Source organism: Rissa tridactyla, chromosome 4 (assembly GCF_028500815.1).
Source record: "Rissa tridactyla isolate bRisTri1 chromosome 4, bRisTri1.patW.cur.20221130, whole genome shotgun sequence".
NCBI classification, from domain to species: Eukaryota; Metazoa; Chordata; class Aves; order Charadriiformes; family Laridae; genus Rissa; species Rissa tridactyla.
In genome coordinates, this window is record NC_071469.1 from 51,904,970 (window position 1) to 51,922,363 (window position 17,394).

General features: G+C 46.2%; 1 protein-coding gene across 2 annotated transcripts in view; it reads right to left on the reverse strand.

The window, feature by feature from the left end:
* The window catches only part of LDLRAD3 (low density lipoprotein receptor class A domain containing 3), a 111,749-nt gene extending 110,786 nt beyond the window's left edge, over positions 1 to 963 (reverse strand). Inside the window, exon 1 of one of the 2 annotated variants that reach the window (XM_054200126.1) lies at positions 855 to 963. In XM_054200126.1, coding sequence (XP_054056101.1) covers positions 855 to 888 — 34 coding nt within the window. In that variant the 5' untranslated portion in view covers positions 889 to 963. Of the gene's footprint in view, positions 1 to 32; positions 437 to 854 lie in introns of those variants that run through there. The other variant, XM_054200127.1, reaches the window with a different exon arrangement.
* Positions 964 to 17,394: the final 16,431 nt, after the last annotated feature.

Genomic DNA, 17,394 nt, shown 5'->3' on the forward strand with positions numbered 1-17,394 from the left:
CAGACACAGCAGTACGCAGCCAGGCTACTTACACTGTCTGGAAAAGCGCCCGCTAAGATCATGTTGCAGAAATAATTCACACCTGCAGCAAAGCTGCACAAAATATCATCAACTTGGCGACTTTGACAGACATATGCTGACGGTGGGGGGAAAAAAGAGTTTCTACAAAGATGAACACGAATAAAAAGTAGGAAATTGCCCTTCAACACTCCAAGTGAAGCCAGGCAGGACCCGAGCATTTCGCTCGGGTGCACGGACCCCGGCGGTGCGCCGGCCAGAGGCCGCCGCGGTCCCCCCAGCCCAGCCCGCCTGCCCACCGGCGGAGGCTCTGCTGCACCCGCGGCGGCGGCCGCCTCCGCCCCGGGAAGGCCTCAGAAGGCAGAAGGGGCGCGGGTCGGCCCAGCCCGAGCTGCACCAGCGGGGCCGCAGCCCCTTCGTCTCGGCGGCGGCTTCGACGCCCGACTCGGCCCAGGGGTGCCCGCCCCGGAACCATCCCGCCCTCCCAGCGCCTCGCCTCACGCCGGCCGCACACACCCCCGGCGGGGCGCCGGGACCACCTCGAGCACGCCCTGAGGGGGCGGAGACGCGCGCACGCCCCCGCCCTAGGCATCCCCGCCCGGCCCGGCCCACCCAGCGAGCCGTGGGGCAGGCGGTGCCCCGCGCCCTGCCCGCCAGGGGGAAGGGAGAGGAGCCGAGCGGAGTGAAGGCCGGCGGCGACCCCTGCCCGGCCCGCAACGAGCCGCTGAGGGGGGGCGGCGGGAGGCGGGGAGGCCCCGGCGCCCTCCTCCGCCGACCGGAGCACACCCCCTCGCTCCCGGGCAGCGCCCCGGGACGCCGCCACCGCCCGCACTCACCCGCCGAGCCCAGCAGCAGCCACAGCAGCCACATGGCCGCGGCGCCAGCCGCTCCGCAAACTTCGAGGCTGCTCCGCCAGTCCGGCCCCGACGGAGCTTGCGGCCGGGGGCGGTGGGGCGGAGGGCGGGCGGTGGGAGGGCCCGAGGGCGGTGCCCGCCGCCGCCCCGCCCCGCCCCGGCCGCCGGTCGTGCCCACCCGCTGCTGCAGCCGCCCCGGCCCGCCGGCGGCTCACGGCACCCCAGCCCGGGCGGGGCCTGCGCCCGCGGCGCCGCTGAGGGACCGGCGCGGGGCCACGCCCCGGGCCCGGGAACCGGCCGGGGAAGCTCGCGGGGGGCTGCAGGCCCGTGGGCGTCGTTGCCCGCCCTCTCAGCCGGGAAAGCCCGTCCGGGAGCCCCGATGAATGGGGCCCCGATTGGGTCTGCCCCGCAGAGTCACCCCGGGAAGGCGGGCAGCGCGGCTCGAGTTGTCGCCGAGCGTGCCGGCCCTGCAGGCCGGACCAGTGACCCGGCCTCTTGTTGCATGGCTGTCCGCTGCCGATCCGTGCTGCGGGTCGCACAGCTCGGTTCCAGCCTGGCCGATGGCACTGGGAAGCTCTTGCTGGCGACCACCAGCCAGATGCCCACAGCACATCACAGCAGCACACTGAACCACTGAGAGCCGCCTCATCTTTCTCAGATCTGTTGCCCATCAGACACCTACAGCCAGTTTTCAGAACCGTGGAAGGTTGTGGTGGCACATACATGTGTTGTCACACAACAAACCCTGCGCTTGCTGTGTAGTAGCGGGTGGGAGCCCTTTAATGAGGCCTGGAAGAGTCAGAGGTCAGAGCTGCACCCCTGTGGACAGGCTGTACCTTCATAAGGTGCTTAAATGTTCGCTCTGCCCCTTCTGCAGTAAGGAAGGGGTATGTTCTCAAAAAGCCTCCTTTCCCAGCCCCTGATGCATGTTCCTCTCATCTTCATTCCCTAACTGGAAGACAAGAGACATTTTCATTATAGCCAGTCAATCAGAGCTAGCCTCTGGAATTTAATATCCTTGATAAAGCTCTGAAACCCAGCATTTAGGAAACTTAAATTGCATTTCCAGTTCTAGGGGCCCAATCCTGATCCCACTTGACTTCAATGGGAGGAGGAGCGGGCCGTGTTTGAAGGAACATTATTTTTCAGTATATAATAACAAGGAGTGAAGAAATGCACATTAGCATGTGAGCCATTCTGCTTTTATGGGAAAATTGCTGCCTGTTCATTAAGCGGTACCTTTTAGTTGTAAAGTAGTCTCCCGTGTATGTGTCAAGTACATAAGTAGATCATGTGTATAGAATAAAGTTTAACTCTCTAAAAAGCTTGCAGCATGTATTTAATAGCTGAAGAGGAAGGCTTAGTGCAGAAGGTATTTTAGCTAAGAATTAAATCCAGTTTATAACGGTAAAAAGCTGTCAAACGATTTCTAAAATTGTGCTCAGCTAAGCTGGACAAAAATACTGGTTCAAGCAGAGTTCTTACAATTCATGTTTAATGTAGTCGGAGGAGCTTGAGGAGATTTATTGACAGGGATTTCACACCACTTGGAAGGATTAATTTAATTTTTTATTTAAAATCAAACTTTTATCTGAATATCTAGATTTACCTTCTGTTAGTCCTTTAATGGTATTTTATCCCCTGATAGCTAATTCACACATGGAAGTCAGTTTGGAAACTAGTTTTCAGAAGGGCGTTTGAGACGGAGGAGTGGTTTCTGACCTCTGAAGGATGTGGCTGTAGGAATTTCTTCTACCTGCAAGGACACAATCCCCAGCCACTGCCCATCCTGCTCAGGCTCCCAGTGTTATGACCCAGCGTGACCCATCTTACCACTCAGTGAGCTCCAGCTAACTCATTCGGACTACAGGCAGCAACAGGGGTTAAAAGGCAAAACAAGGTGGATGTGTTCCTCCTTGGCAGTTACCAAAAAGCAAGATCTTCTAGTTTGCTAAGCGACTAAGTGGGAAGCTCTCAGGCTGTAGAAGCATTTCTTTCACCTCAGTCGCTTAGTCAGCACAGGATAAAGGGTCCAGGGTGATTTCTCGTCACCTTGTGGGTGTTGGGTTATGTGATTAAAAGTGTAATGCCCGTAAACGGAAAGATGCAAGGAGAGCAAAGACAGAGAAATCTCAGTAACCTCATCAGGGAAAATGGGGCACACCACACATTGGCTGCTCCCAAACACATCAGAGAAGACTGATTAGACCTTGTTACCCGGTGTGAAGCCTGCCAAGATAAGTCAACCAAGAAACTCCCCAATGCCTCGCAAACTAGAGGTGGTTGTTGCCTATGTTATAGGCCACATTAATGCATGCAATGGCAACAGCATTTTGGGAACGTCCAAGACTTACTATACAATGTTTAGGGCAAAGACCAAAGCAGGGGAAAGGGAAGGTTTGAGGTGGACTGAGGAGAAAAATACATGGGAAAATAAAGGGAAAAGAGGATAAAAGGGGCTGGACCAATGTAGCTGAGCCCTGTGTTTGATCACCACAGCCTATCCTATATTCTAATTAAACACTAGCAAACTTCAAACTAGATTAGCCAGCAAACACAAGGTCTGACTATTTGTAACTGAGTGCACCACAGACCTCAGGTCAACAATACACACCCTGGTTCACTTTACTCTTATATGAACTGCCTTCATATCTCCGGGGTGGATTTCTAGTTTTGTAGTTGGATGCAACATGTGATCCCAGCTCTGTTGCAGACTTTGTGGGGCCTTGAGCAAGTCACTCTTGTCAATCCATGCTCTGACTCTTGATGAAACTACATGTATACCACAAAGGTATTGCAAGGATAAATAAATAATTTCACATTGCTCAGAATGTGGCTAGATTCTAAATGCCTACCTGTAATGCACGGTACCAGCCAACAAACAAGGAATATACCCTGAAAAAAGATTATTTAATTGCGTCTGTTGGCTTCATAGTAAATTATGCTGAAGTAATGAAGAACTGTGCTTGGCCTGTGGTCTTGGCAGAATCTGCTATGAGAAAGCCACTTATTGTAGCTTTGTGCACAATGGCTAAGGGCTAGAAATGGAAATTTTCGTCAGAGCCAGGCTTGTCAGAGAAGGGCCGTTTATATTAGCACAATTGCTACTAGCCAAAGTTTCTGGTGCTTCCTTTACTGCTCTAAAAGGTGTGGAATTTTGCTGCTGGATTTTAATTTCCAAATGCAGCTTCACCTTCTGCCCTATCTTGAAATGGAATCGTCAGTCCTCTGATTTATAAACATCCCAATCTCCCGACATCAAACAGCATTTAATAAAACTGCATGGGACGGCAGTGTCCACATGGCCCATGTAGTTGCACTCTTCCACGAGAAGGTTGCAGGTGGCTTCAGGAAGCTGAAGGAGGGACAGATGTAATGGAAATACTAAGGAGGCTGGGGATGCCCTGCGTGAGTACACTCTTGTGTGGGTGCCGAATTAGGTGTAAGAGAGAGATACACAATCATTCTCTCCATCCACATGCAGTCTGTTCTACTTAGAAATTTCTTTCTGGCAAATCTGTGAATAAATCAGGTGCTTTTTAGCAAACTGTCAAAGTTTGGGTGTCTGATGACAGTAGAACAGGTGTGAGGGTATCCCTCTTAACAATGTTACTGTTATTGTCCATGTTACTGTGCTGCAAAGGGTAGGCATTTAATCTTCATAATGCAAACCTGCTAGCAGGATTGTGGGATTTAACCCCTTTTTGGTTACATGTTCTTTTGAAATGCCCAGATGAAAGATAACCAATAACATAAAGGGTTTCCCATGAAAAAAATTATCCAGATATTTATTGAAACTAATCTCTGCCAATTATTATTAACCTAAAGAGTGCTCTTTTTAGGTTATTGTAGATGACGTAGTGTTCAACTCATACTGGCAGACTTGCCGGTTCTTACTCTGGGGGGCAAGGATTATTCCTAAGTATATTGCAGGGGATCTGTATCTCCAAGAAAACCTGACCTTTCTAGGAGGTACCAGTGCTCAGCATGTTGTTAGCTGAAGCTCAGATTTTTCATTTCTCGTTTCTAACCAGCTCAGTATATAACTCATATTTAACTTCGCAATCATTCTTAGAAGCTGGAAGTTGTTTTTTAGGGAGTTCACACTGGTTTGAGGCAAAAGAGCAACATGCAATAATGTCTCTAGATGCAATCTAAATTTGCTGTCTTCCATCTGGAAATAGTGCTCTGAAAAAAATTAATTCTAGTCATTTATATGTGTCATGCCCAAGTGACAGGATTGATGATGATGAAAAGTCAGGACTGTGTTAATTAAGGATGAAAATCTGTAATAATTTATTGCAGTATTTTGTATATGAGTGAACTGCCACTTAGCAAGCCAGGGAGTTGAGAGCTGCGCTTAGCAACATCTTTTTCATGGATTCAAAATAATAATAATCCCATTTTTAATATATTGCAGCAAAATGATAAATGTAGATCCAAATACATTTACAAATTTCTCATCATCATTAACATCTATCAAGTTAAACAGGTATATTAGCATATCGGCTTATATCCATTAGAATTCACCTCCGTTATGGCTTTGCAACATTTTGATCTTTAGCTCTGCATCAAGCTTGAATCTCTCCTGACTGTTGCAACATTATTCTCTTTAGAAAACAGAGTAAGATATTAGTTTTCAAAGGAGGAGTCATAATAGGCGTTCAGATTCCCTCACATCACTCGTATGCTTCTAACATCTTTACAGACAAAGGTACGTGTATGCATTTATGTGGTCCTCATCACTATGCCGGTTGAAAACATAAGGATCAAATCAAAAGTAAGGCACAGTTCTCAGACATGTGGAATTACATTGTCAGTCTTCTCAAAAAGCAAATTGAACTATGATGGAGCTCAAAGAGTGAGTGAGACAAGTCTCCCCCATCCCCTGCATACCAGAGGCTCCAGAGCCTGCAGTGACAGGAGGCACCTGGACAAACTAACACACCTTTCCTTGAGCTCCAGAAGTGCCAGGCTTGGATTTAGGCATCCGCTCAGCTGCCGTGGCCTGCCTCTGTGCTCCCAGGAGCTCACTCCTCACAGCTGCCTGAGGCATGCGAACGGTTAATACTAGGACCGGTGTCTGCAGATTCAAGCTACTCTATATTCTGCATGTAAAAAGGGTTTCAGTGAGTACCCAGAAAGAGTATATTATGACAGACCCAATCAGGGATGTTCTGCTTGTACAAACTAAACTAGCTTAAGTGTTAAATCCTCCTCTCCTGCCAGGCTCTGGGCTCGGCACGATAGAAAATGTGCAGAAACTCCTTGCTCTACAATAGCCGCTGGCTTTTCTGTCCTAGTGCTATGGAAAGGGAAGGCCCTGAAGCTCTGGCCCATTCATTTTCATTTTATTCTTTGTACAATCTGCAGAGAGACACCTTCTGCACAGCTCCCATTTGGCCTGAGTTGCAGCTGTAACAGCATTCTCTGTTTGGGACCAGTGATGGAAAAGGCTTGCGATGTCAATTTGTCCATACCCGGGGCAGCGTGGGACTGCTCTCTGTTGCACAGTAAACCTTTACGTGCCCTACCTAGGTCCCTCTTACTGACCCACAGGGAGGGGGCTGCCATGCTGTGCTCCAGGAGACTACCCCACGCTCTGAGAGTGCGTTTAGACCCTTGACCACTCTTTCTGGCTCATCACTGCTTGAATTCCTCCATCTACCTCCTATCTACCCTTCGCTTGTGATTTTGGGACTGGGGAGAAGTGCGGGGCAAAAATCCTCCTCGGCCTCTATTTTGTGCCACAGGCATAACCTTGGGCTTCACAATTTCAGTCCTGTCCTGCCCTTCCTTAGCACAAATTGCATCAGTGGTGATGCACGATTGCTTCACTGTTAGTACAATAGGTTGTACTTGGTTTTGAGCTCTGCCCTACTGCCAAAGTCATGGTAGGAGGCTGTAATGCCACAACAGCAGCAGCATGTCCTAGGGCATAGCCCGACAGCAGGGCAAGGGGCTTAGCTCATCACTCTGCCCACCATGATGACAACTCGTGAATATTACTGGGTGATGTCTACATTTTCCCCCGTAACACAAAAGATGCAGGATCTATCCCTGAGTTGTATTGCTCAGGTGGCATGCAGCTGTTTTTCCTTCTCCTCATTTTCCTCTGAGCTATTTTAAATTTCAGCTGGAGCATTTTCAGAGCAGTTGTCCCACTCCCAGCTACCTCCTCCCCCCGGCACAATGTATGTGGTTGCCCCAGTCTGTCTAGACAATTCCACATCCCCACATCCCTTGCTCAAGCCAAGCAAATTCCCAATTCCAGCTACTCTGATACAAAGGAAAAAGTTTGAAATCAGAAATGCTGGTGGAAAGCTCTGATGCCTGTTTTACCTTTTAATCCTACTCTGTGGAGCAGCAGGGGGCTACACTAGCAGATTCGATTGCAAAATAAAAGCACTTTCAAAAAAATTGCATCCTTTCCTTACATATTTATAAATGTACATATAAATTAGGCATTCTGTAGTTACAGTTCTCTAGCTACAAAGCCAGACAAAGTTCTTGTTTGCAAGCTCCTCACCCCTCAGCCCTCACCCACTCAGGTCACAGTTTTATTATACCTGGCCTTCTGAGTGCTTGTGTTTTCCAGAGGGACTCACTAGAAATCCATTGCATTTGCAGGGTTGTTTTTTTTAATTCAAAAAGTAATCTTGTTTCTTTAATGTGAGTTTTATTCATTATCTAATGTGTCAATATTTTCAGCTAATGATTTCAAAATAAGTAATCATAGATAGCATATAGAACAGCAAGATGATTATATTGTCCCCAGGTCTTCCCATCACCTCCTGAACAATTAGCATATCAATACTTTCCATTAATGTAATGGGCAGTGTCTGAAATTTCCAGGCTGCTTCCAGAATCTAAAGTAGATGAAGACAAGCAAACAGAGAGGATTATTTGGCAGTAGATAATCAATAAATGAATGTCCAGATCAATAAGTATCCCTTAGCAGGACCACAGCAGTTTAGCTACAGCTGTCCCTTAAAGAGGCTCTAACAAACAATAACAAAAGTCAAATTGATATGTCTTGATGATGAAAATTTGCTGTAATTTGCAGGAAAATGCCATAAAACTACATTATGTGTGTAAATCCCCAGCTAAAGTAAAGTGTTACACCACTTCTGGTGTCTGTGCCACTTGAAGGTCTGAGAGTTTAACTCATGCCTCTGATTTAACATCTGTTTTATAAGCAGCGTGCCTCTCTTTTGCTCCAGGTCATTAAAAAAACACATCACGAAAGCCTCCTTTTATGTGCATATGTGGGAATTTATATTTTTTTATATTTTCACAAAATATTTGGTGCTATCTCACACTGATGCCTTTGTATACAGGGTAGAGAAAATGTAACAAGCAGCAGGCAAGTCATTAAAAATATAAGGTGGGGAGGGAATGGAATAGCCAGGATCCTAAAACCTTCATAGGAAAATAATACCTAAGCTAAAATTGGATTTTCTGAGTGCTAGATTTTAAATTAATTCTTTTTGAATTGAACTCTGAGGTCCTTAATCAGACACCTTTAAAAATGGTCTTGACCACAAAATGACTTTGTGATTAGGTAAGAGGGGAAGAAAGGAACCCATCTTGTCTCTTCTAAGCCTTCCTGAAATTCAAGGCAACAAGATGTCAGGAGAAGATAATCTATATGGTGTTTGCAGTTCCTATCTGGGAACCCGGCTGGTATTTGAAAAACTGTGAATTAAGTCATCTTGTGTTTTCTAACAAGGGTACATTGAATGTTTGCTTACATTAAAACGTTTGTTTAAAATGTTATAATTTTAAATGGTAATCTGGAATTTGGACTTTGTCCAAAATTCAGTCTTTTCAATGACTAATGTTCCTCAAGCTGTTCAAGGATAAAGTCCTCCTAGAAAGCACTGTTAGAGTTCATCTGACTTTTTAAACATCTGCTTCAGGATGAGCTAAATTCCCAGAAATGCCTATTCCCTCCATCAAATGTGAAAAAAGCCCACAATGTCTGGCTCCAATGGAAACAACTGCACTGTAAATGCCCAGAGCTAAAAGGAGATGAATCCCCCCCGCAGTGTGACAGCTCATACAGTCACAGTCAGGCATCAGACTAGCTGTGCCTGAAGTGAAGCGTATCCTGTTTACGGATCCAGAGGCAGCCCTCCTGGGGCAAGAGGGGGTGCTCGAACTGGGGCTCAGATCACTTCCCCCGCACCTGAGGTGCAGCCATCAGTACTGAGTACAGCAAGAAGTTTGCACCCTGGGAAGCACGGGAGGCTCAGTAGAAATTTATGACCCACACAGTAATTTGTCCAGGTTTCTCTAGTTCTCAGAAGTGTGAGGGACTCACTGGTTATTGCAAGGACCATTAATGACACGTCATTTTTGTGTGCATGTGGAAAAGGTAAAACTTCAGTGTTTGTGGCGTGGTTAGCGGGGTGGCTCTGGCAGCCCTGATTTGAGAAAAGTGCATCTTCCATTTTCTTGCCACAACTTCTGAACACTTTGAGGCTTCCTAACTGAGAAATAAGCTGGCTAACCTGTGTTTAATATATAAGATCACAGCACAAGCTTGTATGACCAGAAGTCTGATGCAGGGGCAAGAAATACTGCATCTCTGTTTCCTAGTGCCTGACAGAGGAAGAGGAGCAATGAATCTGACACACCGCCTCAGTTGTCTCAGCTGGACTGCACACAGTATAGACATAGACATAGTATGGATTCAGATAAGGGATATGCTTTACATATTTCTACAGTATTTGCCGTTTGTTTGTTTGTGATCAATGCAGGGAGCTGGAAGGGAATAAGACCCCAAGCTGTACACGGAGTTGTTCTTATTTTACACAAGAGAGCAATGGCATATTGAAACACTCACTTTGATGGTTTCCCTGGTCTGCAGGGAGTGCTCAGTAAAAGCTTTCTGCTACGTCTGGATCGACATAACTGGGATTGTTGGTCCCACATGAATTGAGCCAGGAAGTACTGCAGTACAGAGATGGTCCAGATAGGAAAGCAAATGTCACTGACAGGCAAGATCTAATTTCAGTGTTAGGCTAATGATGTGACTGATGCTGAGCCAGTAGGAAATTATTATGGCTGAGATTAGATTACGCATGCAATGTCAGAAGAGCCCTTTTCCACCCCTGTGTGCATCCCTACCCTTCGCCACCACACTCCAGAGAGCAGCAGGCCCCTTACCTCTCCTCCATCACACTTTTACTACAGATAGGTTAGAAAGCTGTATAAGCAATTACAAGCTCTATAATAATGTTCTTAATAATATTCTAGCAGCCACCTTCCCTCACCCTCTCCTGAAATCTCACAAAATTAAAAAAAAAAAAAGGAAAACCTGTCTGTATGGAAATCCAAAGTGACCTCTCTTACATATGCACTGGTATTTGTTTCACCTGACAGAAGAACAAAGGGCTTGTCAGGGCCAGGGACTGATGGGACCATCAGCAGGGGCCAACAGCAAAATGAATGAATGCGCGACAAACAAGAATGGGAATTTGAACCCCAGCACCTCCAGCCACACCTGAAACTCCCCAGCCAGCAGATCCCTCTGTCCCAGCATTGGCCGGCATGTCTTCATCAGCAAAAAACTTTCCTTCCCCAACAAAAGGGGCAGGTTTGGGTTACAGTACAGGACAGCTCATGTTTGTGAAATGTTCTTTCCTGCCACACTGACTAGGAGAGAAGCCATCTTTGCTCATACCGCAGCCAGAGTTAGCATAGCACTCTGCAAAGCCACACATCCACACATGGTGGAACACCAAGATGAAGCTCATGTTATGCAAGAGGGTGGCCAGGTATCAGGTAAAGGACTATCCAGCTGACTTCAAGAGACAAAGTACAGCTTTCATGAACGTAGGGAAATACCGCAGAATCACTACTAGAGAAGCTATTTCTATTGCATAGGTGTACAATCAAACCTCAGCACAAGATAAGCCCAGGTGAAAAGTACAAGTTTAACAGTAGGTGTAGGAGCAGATATAGAAGAAAGCAGCAGTGATCCCTGCTTCTTTGCGTGTGGCTGCATAACAACAGAGGTTATGCAGAAAGTGGAGATCCTGCATGAGGGAAGGTTTGGGTTTCCCCACTCAGCAACATGTACTCAGACCCCTGAGAACCACCCTGCTTGAACTCAGGTGGACCTGAATCAGCTCTGGTGACACAAATGTCTCACAGGTGTGAGTCAGAGTTGAACTGAAAATAAAAGATAGTCTCATTGGCTTGGAATTTCATACAAAACCAGTGCAAATTTTGATCTGAAAACAAAATGTTCCCAAAGTCCAATGGGTTAATTTTTTAGAAGCTGGTGCTGATGCCCATGAAATAGCTTCATTACTGTTTGTATTACACTTGCGGTTTTGCATGAGATGTTGCACAAATACTTAGCATGGGCCTGTCCTGCACCTACATGGCCGTCAGGTTGATTGATTCGGGTTATTTGGTAACAGCTGAGTGTTTATTTATTCAGTGTATTGTGAGAAGCCACTTAAGGTTGACTAGAACACTGTATAGGCATTCCCTAGAGTTAGCTTGTAAAAATTTAGTGACATAAACAGGGAGTGCTCCCTTGAGCTTGCAGATGTTAGCAGAAGTCAGGCCCTAGTGGAGCTGTTTGAAATGCTGGTGACTGGACTTGATGGGATGGCATGAAAATGGGATTTATCTCTATTAACCCTCTTTTCAAAGCTTTATTTTTGAGTCAGTCAATTCTTTCCAAGTTTGACCTTATTAATGAATAAATAGTGACTAGCACTGAAATGTGGCAAGTCAGATTAAATTGGCCTGAAACTAGCTGAGAGGTGTCATTTAAAAGATACCTGTCCCTACTCTAATTTCTCCAAAAGACAAAAGCTCCATCTTAGGAACATATTTAAGTAGAAGTTTCTGTCCTATACAGTCAGTCAAGATTGTAAAGTGTAGAAAATGGATGAGTAAAGAAAAATAAAGTTGGGAGAATCCTATGGCAACCAGAGTTGGAGACTCGAAAAGAGTAAAACAAGTTATAAAAGTATTTTTTTCAAGAGAGGCATCCTAATAATAGCATTAGTCCATTGTGACAAATTTCCTGTCTTCATCACTGAGGCAGGAGTACACAATTTTTTTTCTGTTCTGTACAGAGGAAGGAGTTAATGAATTGATACCACATCAGGTCTGTTAAGATACTTTAAAGCAAATGGTAAGTAAACAGGAAGCTAGGCAGCAGGAATGCTAAGAAGCAGCTATTAACATCAGGCAATCCGAAATCACCAGATCAAGACAATTTCTGTCCAGCATGTTATTACAGACTGTTACCTTGCGTGAGTCCTGTCCCAAATAAAAGATAAAGAGTTAAACCAATGCTTAGGGTCTGCCCTATTGTTCTGAAGCAGGAGCTAGATTTTCCAAATTATCCATACCAGAGATGTATGGCCTAAATGCAGAGACTTACCAAAGGCATGTAAGAACTTCCAAGAAATCCTTCCAGGAGAGGAATACTCTCAAAAGATTGCAGCACTACTTTAACAAAATTATTTCCTGCAGCATGTAGGTTTGAACAAACTTCTTCTGCTATGATACTGCTTTTTTCCCTTAACTCTTATCTCCTCCCCCTCCCTTTTGGTAGCGATATCAGGGCATTCTTCATGACATCTATGATTCATATTTAACAGCCTGTCTTCATGAGTGGTGTAGGGAATCACTGAGGACTATCCCTACAGAAAACATCAGACAAATGCAAAAGCAGGTACCTGGAAAAAAACCCAAGGCTATTAAAAACAGAGAACACATCTTTGAATTTGACCTCCATCCAGAGGAGAGAATGGGGACTTCCACCAGGAATGGGAAAATAATTTCACACTGTAGAACTAGCCCAGAAAGTTTTTGCCTTGGCAGAGGACTAGTGTGCTGGCATCCATTCACAGCGTGAGTTGACCAAGAGGATATCCTATTCCATTCATTTTCCCTTTTGTGAGTCAGCAGCTAATCCTAGGATTTCTTTGCAGTTGATTCGCCTCTATTCTTCACCTCTTTGGATGATAGTTTCCCAGTGTGCTAGCCCTGGGCTCAGCCCAAGGAAGACCTCACCCACGACTGTGACCTCTATACAGCACTGCTATAACAAATGTGTTTGTGAAGGCAGTGCAGCATCTGGCTATTTGCCTTGGGTGATGAGATGACCTCTCCGCTTTTGGGGAGGCAGACAGATGCGTTCCTGCTGCAGCCAGGTGATATTCAGTGTGAGGTCACAGATGGCCAAAGCCTACAAACATGGCAGAGACCAGTCTCTCCCTGAGGAAGGAAAGGGACCACTGGGCACAGGCTCTGGGAAGTCCACAGGCTCCAGTTTTGCTAGCCCAGGCTAAGTACCTGTTTCTAGTACCTGTTCAGGGCTTCCTCCCCTAGAGCTGAACAAGGAAAGCAGTTTCCAACAGAGAAAACTGGCCTGGTGCCTGGTGGTAGCTTGCTGGGGCTCCATGTCACACTAGGGGGCCATCAGATCAGACTTTTCCTGCTTTTACCTGAATTTCATGGATTAGAGGCTCCATCCCAGTCCCCCAAGCCGCCCCATCCATGTTGTGGTTGGCAGTGCCTGGCACATGTCAGCTGGAGGCAGTACTGTGCATATACATTACAAATGCCATAAGGTGGGGTGGCTGCTTCCAAGCAAAGGAGCCTGGTGGCCTGCTGCCTGACCCCGGTACTGCTGGCGCCCACTAATAGTGTGTCACCACAGCAATGAAATGTTCTCATCCAAGCCTGTGCCGTCTGAGGCTTCATCTTGCCAAGCAGCACACCCTGGGGAGAGGGGAAGGGTGTACGGAAGGGAAGCGGGGACTGGGGTGGCCCCCCATGTCAGGCTGGGCTCCATGGCAGCATCACCTCAGGCAGCGGAGGGGAGGAGAGGCTGCCAGCAGGCACCAAAACGCCTGCACTTCATCTCACAGGACTTAATACCCTTCTCAACTTGACGTGTCCACATACAAAGCACTGCCAGTCCTCCTGTAACAGGCATTGTGTTATTATAAGCATTTTTCTAAGACACCCAGGACCTAGACACTGTAATTAGAAAGCAGTTAAGGTCAGACAAATGATTAGTTAACAGCAGTTCTCTGACTCAGTTTATATGCCTTGTTCATCTTCATTCAAAAAGCTTTAGTTTACTGACAATTGTGTAATTTTCTGCTAGGTAATCCTGAACATCTGAGTGTTTGGCCATGAAATCTCTCCCAAAATTACCAGAAGCTGAAGGCTGAGTTACTTTCTTCCAGGAAAGTTTTTCTCCCAGCCTGCCACCACCAAGCTCAGTGTCTCAGTCCTCTCCCATGCCATCCTGTGCCGGCACACGCATGCAGCCTTTCCTGTGGCTCCCAAAGTTCTACTAATTAATATAGTCAATGAGAAGAACTTATATTATACTGCTAATTTCAGGCATTTTTATTCTGCATGCATTTTGCTTTGACTCACAGATGCATGTTTATTTGACAGGCCTCATCCTTGAGCGGGAATTTAGGATTCGTTTACGTGGACTGAAACGGGCAAAGTTATATAGCTCAGCCTTCTGCACAAGCATCGCTCATTTTCAGTGTCAGACTGAGGATTTTACATTTGTTTTGACTATGTTAGGAGAACAATGTCTCCTTATCCCAGTACTCTACTAATAAAAATATATGCCCATAGCGGGGAGGAAAAATATTGTCCTTGATACTATATCCCATCCAAGGTAATTATTCTCATTTCATCTTAATGGTCTTGTTTCTTTGTATGTCCTTCCTTTTTTCCTATTATCTTTTTCCAGTAAACAATAGAGGGCTTGCAAGATAGCAGAGATTTATTTTTTTTTACTTTATGAAGGGCACATCAGCACATTAACTTACCAGACATGAACACATCTGTAGCTGCTCAGAGTACCACACCAACAGCACCGACAGCAGGCAACCTGGCGCGCTCCCAGGCAAAGGCACTGCCCTCCAACGCCCAGGGGAAACGCTCTGAAGTGTTACGCAGAAGATGTGGGTGGTTGTAACAGTCTTTCTGGCCTTAAAATACGCAAAGCTTTAAGCAAGGGAAACAATCGTTTTGCAGCAGAAAGGCTACCATCACCTAACACAGCTCACGCCATTAGAAAGAAACCTCACGCAGAGTACTTGGATTATCGCATGACTAATACTTCCGCTTTCAAAAAGTCTGGCCAAAAACTACCCCAAAACCCGTGTTAAAATGTAGTTAGAATACCAAATGCATTTTTAGGGCTGAGTTTGCTTTTTCTCTCTCTCATTGCAGCATCCCGCTTTTCTCTCCTCTGGTAAGTTTATCATCTGCTTGCTGCAACAAAGCCGCCCCTGCTCTGCGGATGTGCTTCTGTGGGACGCACTGGGGCCCTCCAGGGTTCTACAGGCAACCACCACAGAAAAGTCCTTGTGTCCACACCAAACTACACGTCTTTGGAGAGGACAGTCATGCCTCCAGCCAGAGGAAAGCAATCATAACAGCTAAAATATGGGACTTCAAAGCTTTAACTGCATTGTAAACCCCAAGCACAGCAGCTGCTGGGTATTGTCCTGGTGAGCAAAACTGATCAGTCTCATTTAATCACGTCACACTTCATTTGTGCCACAAGTGTCAGGAAGCTGGTCAAAACAAGGTTAACGGGCTACAGTGCGTCACAGGCCGATAATCAGATTAAGCGGGCAGTTGCCCAGTTACTGGCCATGATTATATTCACCCTACGATATTCCTTTTAACTGTTTGTGCCTGGGTTGCCAATCTGGTATTAGAGGCAGGAAGGACCAAGCTAAGAACCCAGGGGAAATTAGTTATTGCTAGAGATTAAATAGGGCTCCTGCAAGTTGCAAAATAAAAAATGCATATTTGCATTTTCACATACTCTGTTTTTTAATATTGTGAGGGGCCATTAATATGGGCACGATCATTTTTAAACTCTCTGTATACACCCATATGTTTACCTCAGCAGCATTAATCTATTAAAAATAAAACTGGGAAAAATGAATGGGGCATTTTCCTAGTATTTTATAGGTCATAAGAAAACAGGACCTTTCCTTTGACACTTTCTTGATTATTCAACTCGAAATGCATTTTTCACAGATCTCAGATTTCCTTGCTTCATCACCAGCTCAAGTGGGGACAGAGCATAAACTGTACGGTCTCAGTGCAGCTCCAGGTCAGGTTACGAGTCTGAGGGGTCCTACAGACTAAGTACTCAAAGAGAGTGACATCATTTCAAAAGAGCCAAGTCAGCGTGTGCTAATGTCCCCAGCTGCCTGGCATCAGCCTAACTGCTGGGACTAGATGTAGAGTTGCCATGAGAAATAGCAATGTAGGAAATACCAAGATTAGAAAACACCTCGGTGTTTTAAAACCTGAGTGATAAATAAATACGCAAACTCTTCTCCTCACCCTCCCTTCAGTTTTTAGGGGGAAAGCCTGTGAGGAGCCACAAGACTTTGGTGCAGACAGTGGTGCAAGTGTGGCAGGAGGGAGCTGGCGTGGCGGGGCCCCTCTCGCGACCCGCCTCCTGGCAGCAGTCGGAGCAGCCGCTCTGGTCCTCCCTTGCTATTTCTTACATGGATGAAACAGAGAGGCGCGAGAATCAGAGCTGGACACTCACCTTACACCATCAAGTGCTTCCCTTTTGCCAAAATGTTAATGTAAAGGAGAGTAAAAATGGTCCCAAGTTTGCACAGAAATATATAATCAGTGAAAAGGTATCAGATAATTAAATTGTTTCATTACTTTGGGAGCCTGACCTTTTCTACACTGAGATTCATGTTCTCTGTCTTGGCATGTGTTCCTCTGTAAAGTTAGACACCCTTTTCTCTTCTGTGACTCAGTTTTACTGTCTGTAAAGCATGTTTGATCCTATTATGATATGAAGCCTTACTAGTCAAACAATTAAAGCAACTCTGAGATTCCTGAACAAAGCCCTGATTTTCCTTCAAGTGCAGCTTTGACAACAGGTATAGCTCCTCCAGTTCAGGGTCTCGGCCTCATGAAATTAAAGCATTTAACACAAATAGGAAGAAGTATTCCTCTGTGCACTTTGTTCAGCCGCTGGAACACACACACCCAGAACGAAGGACAGTGCCAAGCTAAGCATGATGCTGAAATGCTTGGAGATACCGACGGGGTGGGCTTTGCACCCTGTGCTCCGGCCAGTGAGTGGCAGGTTTGCTCTCAGCCTTGCCCAGGGTGGGGGCCGTTAAACCAGTGAGGCAAAAACACTGCTGGAAATTATCTTGAGAGCAGAAGAATTGAGAAACCCCCTGAACCCAGGATTATTTGAAACAGCTGCAGCTGCTGGAGCATACACTCCTGGGTGAAGTCAGGCCATAGGCACTTCACATTTTGAGGCTGTCAGCACATCCTTTGCTGTCACATCCCCTCAGCTCTCCATCTGGCATACACCTGTGTCTTGCTCCGGGCTCTTGGCAGCGCAGATGCCTGAATACAGAAGAAGCCTTCCCTTCAGGGGGTTCAGAGAGGATGAAAAATTGATTTCTTCCCTGACTTCTCAGTCAGAGCAACCCTTAACCCACTT